General features: G+C 50.0%; 1 protein-coding gene across 2 annotated transcripts; it reads left to right on the forward strand.

The window, feature by feature from the left end:
- The first annotated feature begins 2,435 nt into the window (after positions 1 to 2,435).
- ATP5MC1 (ATP synthase membrane subunit c locus 1) lies at positions 2,436 to 5,515 on the forward strand. Of its 2 annotated transcripts, none has more exons than XM_047845319.1 (5): positions 2,436 to 2,516; positions 3,068 to 3,115; positions 4,001 to 4,078; positions 4,789 to 4,967; positions 5,298 to 5,515. In XM_047845319.1, exons 2-5 carry the CDS (start codon positions 3,077 to 3,079, stop codon positions 5,410 to 5,412), a joined length of 411 nt encoding a protein of 136 aa, XP_047701275.1. In that variant the 5' UTR covers positions 2,436 to 2,516; positions 3,068 to 3,076; the 3' UTR covers positions 5,413 to 5,515. The 2 variants fall into 2 exon arrangements, with proteins under 2 accessions (XP_047701275.1, XP_047701276.1); XM_047845320.1 differs by having other exon boundaries at positions 2,486 to 2,586.
- The last annotated feature ends 5,472 nt before the right edge of the window (positions 5,516 to 10,987 follow it).

A 10,987-nucleotide genomic window follows, 5' to 3' on the forward strand; every position in this document is an offset into this window, starting at 1 on the left:
TGGCTCAAGTCATGATCTCAGTTGTGAGATCGAGCCCTGCCTGGCTCCAAGCTGGGCATGGAGTCTGCTTAAGACTCTCTCTCTCTCTCTCTCTCTCTCTCTCTCTAAGGGCCGCTGGGTGGCTCAGTCGGTTAAGCGTCCGGCTTCAGCTCAGGTCACAATCTCACAGCTTGTGGGTTTGAGCCCTGAGTCAGGCTCTGTGCTGAGAGAGCCCGGAGCCTGCTTTGGTTTCGGTGTCTCCCTCTCCCTCTGTCCCTCCCCTGCTCACGTTCTGTCTCTTTCTCTCAAAAATAAACATTTAAAAAAAAGAAAAAAAGGTCCTCTATTGTTTTGTTGAGAGAGAATACCCCTCCCCTGCTCATGTGCACACACGAGCTCTCTCTCAAAAATAAATAAATAAATAAATAGATAGATAGATACCATAAAAATAAAACAAACAATCTTGTTGAAAAAGGCATATCTCCCTTTTACAGATAAAGACTGAGTCTTTTTTTTTTTTTTCAATGTTTATTTATTTTTGGGACAGAGAGAGACAGAGCACGAACGGGGGAGGGGCAGAGAGAGAGGGAGACACAGAATCGGAAACAGGCTCCAGGCTCTGAGCCATCAGCCCAGAGCCTGACGCGGGGCTCGAACTCCCGGACCGCGAGATCGTGACCTGGCTGAAGTCGGACGCTTAACCGACTGCGCCACCCAGGCGCCCCCCAAATTCACATTCTAAACATGACATTGAACTGCCTGATTTCCAGCAGGTCACAGGATAAACTTGATAACTTTGAGTGCGTCGGAGTAGAGCTTTATGATAAATCTGTATGTGAAAAACAAACAAACATGCAGACAAAGAGATAATCCACATGAAAATATAATTTATTTTAGAGTTGGAACAGAAAGAGTGCATTCACCACCCACTGACCTATGCCTCGTATTTATTTGAGTTCATAGTTCTGTAAGGCAAATAGTATGAACCCTGTTTTAACATGTTCCTCGGTTTTACGTGGCCCGAGAACTCCCTTAACCATTAGGTTAAGAGCTTCTGGTTGGGACCCAGGCAGACTTGGGTTCAAATACTGACTTTACCTCTTAACCAAATACGTCAAACTGAAGAAAGCCGTTCTGTGAAATGAGGTAATCTGTAATTGGGGGTAATAATACCTACTTAAAGGGTTGTCCTAAGGATTAAGTCACATTAACAGTTGAGGGAACCTGACACAATGCTTGCCATATGGTGAGGCTTCTATCAATGGTAGTTTATAACACTAAAGCCAAGAGAGAGTTGGTAATCTCAGAGATATGCAAATCCAGTTACGTGGTGAAGCCACCATAGGAACTCAAATCTGTGTCATCTACACTCTTTCCAGTATACTATGTTGGCAAGCTATTTTAAGTCTCAAGAGTCCAGAGTTCCAACTCTCCAGATGAGTATAATTTTTAATATTTTTCTATTATAAATGTAATATACTCATAAAAATATAAATCAACCTTACTACACAATCCAGAATTAACCATTAATATTTTATTTTCTTCACAATCCAGAATTAACCATCAATATTTTATTTTCTTCCTATCCACATTTTCTGTAAAGGTTTCCTAACTCACATACTTTCACCGGCAACAGTATAGGACAGGGCTTGGCTCCCATTAATAAAAAGAATTCTGCTCTTTTGATAGATGTCAAATGGTGTGCTTAACCTACTATATGATTCGCGGAATTAAAAATTCTTTCCTTCAATGTGTATTTCTTCTTTAGCGGATTGCCTGTGCCTGTTCTTTGCTCGTTTTTCTACAGGGGTATTAAGTGTTTCATCCTTCGAATTTGCTTTTCACAATACAAAAAAATACAAAAAAAAAAAAAAATCTGCCTGGTAGTCCAGGACTGCTGAACTCCGGCCAAAGGCCACAAAACCCCGATCGCCCACTAGCGAACTTTACAGACCAGCGGGCGCCCTTTTTCTCCAAGGTGGAAGCAAGGCTTCCACAAATCACGAGGGCGCGAATTGCTGCAAAGGCGTTGGCTCTCCCGGCTTCTGGAGGAACGTCTCGCGGGATCTCAGCCGTCCTCGGGGCCTCGGACTGAACTACAAATCCCGACATACAATGCGCCTCAAGGCCCAAGCGCCCGAATGAAGGCTCAGGTCCAAGGTCATGTGTCTAAGTGCGTAAGACGCCCGGTCATCTCTCCCACGCCTTTTTCTGCAGCTTCCACCTTGGCCGCCATTTTGTGAGGGAGGTTATGGGACCTCTGAGCCCCGCCGACTCTATGGTTGAGCATTTCGGGGATCGACCAATCGGAAGCCAGATCTCGGAGGAAAACCCCGCCTTCACCCGCATGGAGGCGGGAACTGCCACGAAGCTCCTGTGGAGAGAGAGGAAGAAGCTGCGGAAAGCCAATAAGAAAGGAGGACTTGAGGACGCTAGCCAATAGGGATGCGGAGGGATTGCGGCCAATGAGAGTGGTGGGACCTCGGGACACGTGGGTGGGGGAGCTGGACGCTGAGACCTAGAGCTAAAGCTGGGAGGTGAGTCAGTCACCTTGAGCGGGGCAAGCGCTGTGGTCCGAGCAGGGGCAGCGGGGCAGTGGGAGTGCAGGTGACTTGGGGCCGGAAGCCAGCGATTGGCAGGGGTGTGGGCTGGGCTGTGCGAAAGGGCGTTTGCCCCCACGGCCGGGAGAAGCGATGGGCGTCTATATCCTTAACTATTAATGTTAATTCCCAACGGTAATGAGCGATTAACTGTCCCCACTAAGGCGGGCCGAGGACAGCTGTGTAAAATGGGCAAGACTCTGCACGGCACCTACCCAGTAGCTGCCTCCAAGTCTTCCCGGGGGACCATCCTCTTTAGCAACATTTCCTTCCTGGGGTTCGGGCCTTTTTCCTCTACTGAAGATCTGCGTGACCTTCCTTTGCAGATCCTTTCGCGCTATCCTCTGACCTCTAATGCCCTCCTCATCTGGGGCACGGTGCAAGGAACAACGTGGTCCAGGGAGGACGGGCGGGGTGTAGGAGACTACCGAAGGGCGCCACTGTAAGCAAACGACTAGGTTGCCAATGAATCTTTTTTTCCTCTGCAGAGTGAGAAAATGCAGACCACCGGGGCATTACTCATTCCTTCTGCTCTGGTAAGCTGCGGCTCCGGTGTGATCTGTAGTGCCCGATGTGGGAGCCATCGATGTTTAATGAATGAACTGAGAGGAGCTTGACATCCTGATGATGTTGGCTCTCTGGGGAGGCCGTAGTGATGCAGTTAACCCCTGTTTATTGAGACCTGTACACCAATCTTTCTTGGCTTTGGAATGTGATCTGAGTCTGGATATGACCTTTACCCCCATTCTGGCTTGGCCATCGCCGGATAGCCCACGGAGGCGGTCATTCTCAACCTCGGCTGCGTGTTGGAATCATCTGGGGAGCTTTAAAAAATCCTGATGGCCAGGCTACACCCTATGGTGGTGGAATCCATGCATCTGTATTTTTTAGAACTCCCCAGGTGATTCTCATGTTCAGCCATGTTTGAGAACCACTGCCTTCCACTGAAATATTTCAAGAAAGCCACGTTACAGAGGGCTCTGCTTAGATGGTTGTTTCAGGAGCCTCACCAGGCTTACTGGCCCAGTCCATTCAGGGAGTGTAACAGTGAGTACACTTCAACAAAATAAGATCTCCCCCTTCTGATTCTTTGGTGATCTGGCTCCAAACCCTCCTACCCGGTTTGATGTTAGTGTGGGTTCTTGTTCCCTTCTGACATACCGACAAGGGCTGTGCCCATGGAAGTGAACTTTGGTACCTGCTTTTAAATGGGAAAGTTGCCACTGCCAACTACACCTGGGTCTCAGGACATCGGTCTCTGGTGCAGGCCTATCCGGTAGGAACAGGAATACATTAATTGACCTTGAAATATATTGGGCTTTTTTCCTGTTGGTAATTGTGGTTGTTTTTGACAGAAGTTCGGCGTGTGGGTTTTTCTGTACCGCTTGCTTGATCTGGAGCATGTGTCTTTCACTTTGCAGATCCGCTGTTGTACCAGGGATCTCATCCGGCCTGTGTCTGCATCCTTCTTGAGTAGGTCAGAGATCCCATCTAAACAGGTAAAGGAATAGGGGCCCTCTTATAAATTTGCCCAGGGGCACCTGGCTGGCTCAGACGGTGGAGCATGTGACTCTTTATCACAGGATTGTACGTTTGACAACGTCCCTACGACGGGTGTAGAGATTACTTAAAAATCAAATCTTGGGAGGGGCGCCTGGGTGGCTCAGTCGGTTAAGCGTCCGACTTCGGCTCAGGTCATGATCTCACAGTTCGTGGGTTCGAGCCCCGCGTTGGGCTCTGTGCTGACAGCTCAGAGCCTGGAGCCTGCTTCACATTGTGTGTCTCCCTCTCTCTCTGCCCCTTCCCTGCTCATGCTGTGTCTCTCTCTGTCTCAAAAATTAATAAACATTAAAAAATAAATAAAATAAAATCTTGGGAAATAATTAATTTCTCCAGAGAGGGGTTCTTCAAGATAGTGGACTGCGGGCCAAAGGGGGAGGACAGACAACCCATGGTGCCTTAACAGTTCTGAGTGCCCCAAGGGGAGAGCACCGGAGGTGAGAAGTTTGCAAAAGTGAGGAGGTCTCCCTGGCCCCTGGTCTGAAAATGGGCCCCGAGACTAATTCCCGGCATGCCCTGCAACCTGGGCAAGGCTGTACCTGCCAGGCAGTTTGCCAACGGTTTCGGGGCCCCGGTAGGTCAGGTCGGGATGGAGTCAGCCACCTGTCCTTAGGCCTCACTACCTCTCCTTCCCGACTTGCCCCTCTAGCCGTCCTACTGCAGCTCCCCGCTCCAGGTGGCCCGGCGGGAGTTCCAGACCAGTGTCGTCTCCCGGGACATTGACACAGCAGCCAAGTTTATTGGCGCCGGGGCTGCCACAGTTGGTGTGGCTGGCTCAGGGGCTGGCATCGGAACAGTGTTTGGCAGCCTGATCATTGGCTATGCCAGGTAAGATGGGGGGTGGCCTAGAGCATCTCCTAACAAATGCCACCCTGTCTGGGAGAGGCCTCAGTGGGAGCTCCCACTAGCTTGGGGGGGATTTCATCGACCTCCTGTTCTCTCCAGGGATCTCTGAATCAGAATTTAAATACATTTCCAGCCTGACTCATTTAAACTTAACCTTGTTGGCACGCTGCTTCCCTGTCCAGATCCCCAGGATATAGACAGGCTAGGCCCTTTCCCGGTTTCAGCAGCCCCCAGTCACCTAACTGACGCGTGTCCTCTCTCCCTCCCCTCTTCCTCTCCCCTTGGCTGGCATCGATCTCTTGTCCCTGGCAGGAACCCGTCTCTCAAGCAGCAACTCTTCTCCTATGCCATTCTGGGCTTTGCCCTGTCTGAGGCCATGGGGCTCTTCTGTTTGATGGTCGCCTTCCTCATCCTCTTCGCCATGTGAGGTTCCACGAGGGTCGCCCACCCGTCCCTGCTGCTTGGACTTCAGGCCGTGCCTGGTGCTGGAGCGTGCTAAGCTTTACCATTAAACACAACGTTTCTGTAAACCCATATGCCTGCGCCTCTCTCCTTTGCCCCTGGGGGGGTGGGGGGGGAGGGGCTTGGTGGAAAGGAGGGACAGGGCAGCGGGATCGGGTCACCAGTTGGTGGTTTGGAACTCCCCAGGGCTGAGAAATAGCACTGCAGTGATGTAAGAACATGGAGGGTTCCCTTCGCTCCCCGGAGGGAGCACGGACTTGTCTGAGTGATTGGTGCTTGTTTTTCCCTTCAAATTTAATACAACAATAGGTCACCCTTTCGAGGGGCCTAATTTGCACCAAGGTCTCATCCAAGTGTTTTACGAGTGTGTCAGCCACCCTAGAATTCTAGGTACAGTGGTTATACCTGTTTGGCACACGAGGGGACCGAGGCTTAGGGAAGCACAGCGTAACGCGTCCAGTGCGACAGAGCTGGTAAGTGGAAGAACTGGGGAGCCCACCTCAGGCCTTTAACTGCCTGTGTTGTCCCGTCTGTTTTCACTGTGGCCACACGACGAAGGTGGCACGGACAGGGAAACCGTCCCAAAGAAGTTACAGAGGCCCGGTGGAAAGAAATGGAGGGGGGCCTCCTGGCTGCGTTTAGCCCTGCTTGTACGTTTCATTTTCATTCTCAATTAGCCTTCCTTTGAGTGTCTGAACGTTCTGGGAGGTACAGTCCCTTTTCTTGGAGAATTTACAGTCTTAGCCTTGGGAGGGGTAAGAAGGGTGAGGTTTTTTTTTCTTTGTTGTTTGGTTTTGGTGGGCTTTGTTTTTTTTTTTTTGGTTGGTTGGTTGGTTTTTGGTTGAACCAACTAACGAATTGCTTAGAGAGCCTTGTGCCCATCTTTATCTCAGCCTGTGCCCAGCAGGCTTCCCCAGCTTGGCTAACGCGGGGATGACCGCCCAGCTGGTAAGTCCACAGCGGCTGCTTCCATTAGCTACAGCCCGAGCAAAACGTACCACGCTTTGTCTCCAATTGGATGGCTTCTAAAGGAGTAAAAGTGGGGTCTGCTTGTGAAAACCCTATCCCTCAACTTCACTCCCAACTTGAGGGAGACCCTGAAACCAAGAATATCCCTAATTAGCGTCAAGAACACCTTCTTAGCTGAAGGGCAGCTAGCAAAGAGGGTTAAAGACCAAAAACTGTGAGTTTAATAAGAATGGATTGAATTGATATGCAAAGAACAATCCTCAAGTGGCAAATAAACACCCTCCTAGTTGTGCCGGGGAAGGCAAGGAAATCTAAGGTCCTGCCCTTAGCGAGTTTGGGGCCTGAAGAGAGTCCTTAAACCATGAACGGTATTGCAGGACCGTGAACCGTAAACGGTACTGCACGTTGAATACCTGGGTATGAAAGCCGCGTGCTAGGGGTGCCTGGGTGGCTCAGTCGGTTGAGCGGCCGACTTCGGCTCAGGTCATGATCTCACGGTCCGTGAGTTCAAGCCCCGCGTCGGGCTCTGTGCTGACAGCTCGGAGCCTGGAGCCTGTTTCAGATTCTGTGTCTCCCTCTCTCTGACCCTCCCCCGTTCATGCTCTGTCTCTCTCTGTCTCAAAAATAAATAAATGTTAAAAAAATTAAAAAAAAAATCATATCATAAAAAAAAAAAAAAAGAAAGAAAGCCGCGTGCTATAGATGAGGAAAAGCAAGGAAGCTAGTGTTGTAATAACATCAGCTAACGTTTGAGGACCTGTATGTCTGGCATAGTGCTAAGCACTTTCTGTGAATGGCTTCCAACATCCCTATGAAATAAGTCATTTGGTGGGTAAGGAAAAAGAAAGGCAGGTGTGGGGACCTGTGAAAGGCACGCAGCAGATTAGTGAAGCCAGAATTCAAATTCCAGAACCCAGGCTCTTAGCACTGTGCCGATTGCCCCAAGCTTCACAGAAGTTCACCGACGTGCTCCGTATCACACAACAGCAGGCCATGGATTCCAGTCCGGGCCCCTCTAAGATTCATTCAACAAGCGATGGTCGGCTACCACAGGGTTTCTCAACCTTGGCACGTCTGGGGCCAGACGATTCATTGTTGTGGTGGGTTGTCCTGCTTTGGTCCTCTTAGCCTCTTTACCTTAAGTGATTCTCTCAAGGTTGTCCACGGCAAGCCAGTGACAGACCCTGAAGCGGAGCCCAGGAACCTCCAGGCAAAAGACAAGGAATGGAACTAAGGTCGAACTGGCCGCCGAGGTGTCCCCAAGGGAGCAATGGATTAACTGGTAATGTTATGAAAACGGAACGGAGTAACCCTTTGGGATGTCAGCCCGGCATTCTTGCCAGGTCGCTACCCTCTAATGGTAATCAAGGCGTGGCCTCCAGGGAACATGGTTTTTGCCAAGGGGCTGGCGGGAATTTACCTTGGTCATCGGCTCCAAACAGCCTTGGAATCGCTGGACTCACGAGTCTAAATCAGCCAAGCTGAGAAGGTAGTTGGTGGACCCGTGGAACCCTAGAGAATCAGGGGAGAATGCTCCCCCACCTGTAGCAAGGCTAGTCAGTCCATTACCAATGAGATTCTTTAGTCTATGGTCCGTGGGTGGAGCCATTTTGCTTAGCGCAAAATATTGGTAAGTAGACACAGAGGTGTATTGAGATAGGACCCATTATGTTCATTATATTCATTATATTCTCAAGAGAGGTAGTGACCACTACCTTAAGAGTTCAGCATGGATTTGGGAGTCAGAGGGGAGTGCAAACGCCATCCCTGCCACTTCCTAACTGGGTGGTTCACTCCCCCGAGACTCAATTTCCTCATCTCTAAAATGGGGATGAGGGGGCGCCTAGGTGGCGCAGTCGGTTAAGCGTCCGACTTCAGCCAGGTCACGATCTCGCGGTCCGGGAGTTCGAGCCCCGCGTCGGGCTCTGGGCTGATGGCTCGGAGCCTGGAGCCTGTTTCCGATTCTGTGTCTCCCTCTCTCTCTGCCCCTCCCCCGTTCATGCTCTGTCTCTCTCTGTCCCAAAAATAAATAAAAACGTTGAAAAAAAAATTTTTTTTTAAATAAAAAAATAAAATGGGGATGAGGACAATGCATGGTGGTTGGGACAACCACGTGAGCTAATACAAGTAAACACATACAAAAAACAATTTAATATAGCTATTATTACTTAGAAGCCTCAAACCGCCAGTCCAAGTTCTGAGTTTTCCTTTTAGTCCAGGGTTTATGACCTGGATGGGAGCTCTTAATCTATCCCTGGCATCGAGCCCAAGACCCAAGGCCGGGGGCCCTGTAGGGAAAGGACCGCTCCGGAGGGGCACAGGACTTTGGGGAAGGGAGGAGAGGGATCTTCATGATTTATCTTTTAAAAAAAAATGTTTTTTCAACGTTTTATTTTATTTTTGGGACAGAGAGAGACAGAGCATGAACGGGGGAGGGGCAGAGAGAGAGGGAGACACAGAATCGGAAGCAGGCTCCAGGCTCTGAGCCATCAGCCCAGAGCCCGACGCGGGGCTCGAACTCCTGGACCGCGAGATCGTGACCTGGCCGAAGTCGGACGCTTAACCGACTGCGCCACCCAGGCGCCCCATGATTTATCTTTTTCAGACAGGGTGGAGTGACCTGAACTCTAGGACACTCGCTGGCCTCTGTCCTTGGGGGAGGACACTTGCCTTGAGGTCATGAGCAAGGTGCTACCAAATTTTGTTGCCCTAAGAGATGGCTCAGTGCAGGGCACTCTGCAGTGCTTGGATCCAAATTCAGGTGGGAAGATCGCTTAGTTGGTCACCTATCCCCAGAGGACATGGGAGAGGCTTCAGAAGGCACACTCCTGCCCTCTGGCCACGTTGCCAGAAAAGCTGCCAGGTGTTTTCTTACAAAAGCCAGTCAACACTGGACGAAGTAATGCCAGCTTGAAACATTCTGCTAGCCTCTTCCCGGCCCTTCTCGTCCCCAGCTTAGAGGCTTCCTGGAGTTCCCCTGGTTAAGTGGTGAGCTGGTCCTTTAAGCAGCTGCCATGCTCTACAGCCCGGTCAGGCCTTGACTTGGATCCATTGTGCAAGCTTGGCCCAGCCCCTTGGAAAGAAAATGGAGGAGGGGGGGGGGGGGCGGGAGGAGGGAGAATTCTAGAGATCATTCATGGCCGGGGAGGAGGCCAACTGGCTACCGTGGCCTCATTTCCTCTCTGTCCCCAGGTCTGCAGCAGTTACTAGTTCCTAGAGATACAGGATGGGTGCCCCATGTTTTCTGCCCTCGATTATGTCATATGCAGTAGCTAGACAGATGAGTAACCAAACCACTAAAGTAAAAAGTAGGTGCTATAATAAAGGCATGAATTACTCCCGAGGATGGAGTAATTGTAAATGACTAGTTAATAGTAATAATAATACGCCTGGAGGTGGTAAGGTTTGGCAGAGAACGTAGTATTTCAACCTGCCTCGAAGATGAGTAAGAATAAGAGTTAATAATTATTGAACATTCACTCCGGCCAGGTATGGTGCACATTCATTCTCACATCATCTCTGCTTTGTAGCTACTGTCATGTTACCAATATTACTGATGAGGAACAGAGGCTCGGAGTTTCAATAACTAGGATTTCCCCTGGTGGGGTAGAGGGGAAGAGTATTCCAGATAGAGAAAATATGAGCAAAGGGGCGCCTGGCTGGCTCAGTTGGTGAAGCGTCCGACTTCGGCTCAGGTCATGATCTCGCGGTTCGTGAGTTCGAGCGGGCTCTGCGCTGACAGCTTGGAGCCCGGAGCCCGCTTCGGATTCTGTGTCTCCCTCTCTCTCTGGCCCTTCCCTTCTCAAGCTCTGTCTCTCTGTCTCTCAAAATAAATAAACATTAAAAAATTTAAAAAAAAAAAAGAAAAAATATGAGCAAAGGCCTGGAGGAGAGACGGTACATGGGCAAATGGGAGGCTAATTATTTGGACGGTGCTTGCCACTCTGCAAAACATTTCTGGGATTGTCACACATCATCCTCAGAAAAGCTCTGAGAGGTAGGAATCCTCACCATCCTCTGGATGCAGAAATAGACTCAAAAGAGGATATGTGCAGAGTGGTACAGATGAAGAGCTGGGCTCTCTTTCCTCTGGATCTAAGGTAAATGTTTTCTGTCCATTGAAAACAACAGTCCGGTAGTAAGGAGGGGACCCCACCGAGGAACCCTCTCGCCCCGTGGGCCAACTTCAGGCCTCTGCAGTCTGGAGCCGTGGAGTAATGGAGTATTGTTTTTCTTGGTGTGAGATTATCAGCGAGTCGACTTTTGACCGTCTTACTAAATAAATAATACCCAAACAAAATTCCAGAATCCTCCAAACATGAATAAAACGTAATCCGAATAGGCAATAGATGCACACAGTGGTTAGAGCTTTTTCTCTGGAGGGGCAGCTGGGGGGCTCAGTTGGGTGACTCTTGATTTCGGCTCACATCACGATCTCACGGTTCATGGGTTCAAGCCTTGCCCGGGGCTCCACTCGGGTAGAGCCTGCTTGGGAGGCTCTCTCTGCCCCTCCCCCACTCTCGCACGCGCGCGCACACACACACACACACACTCTCAAAATAAATACATTA

This window comes from Prionailurus viverrinus, unplaced genomic scaffold, assembly GCF_022837055.1.
Source record: "Prionailurus viverrinus isolate Anna unplaced genomic scaffold, UM_Priviv_1.0 scaffold_35, whole genome shotgun sequence".
Lineage (NCBI taxonomy): Eukaryota > Metazoa > Chordata > Mammalia > Carnivora > Felidae > Prionailurus > Prionailurus viverrinus.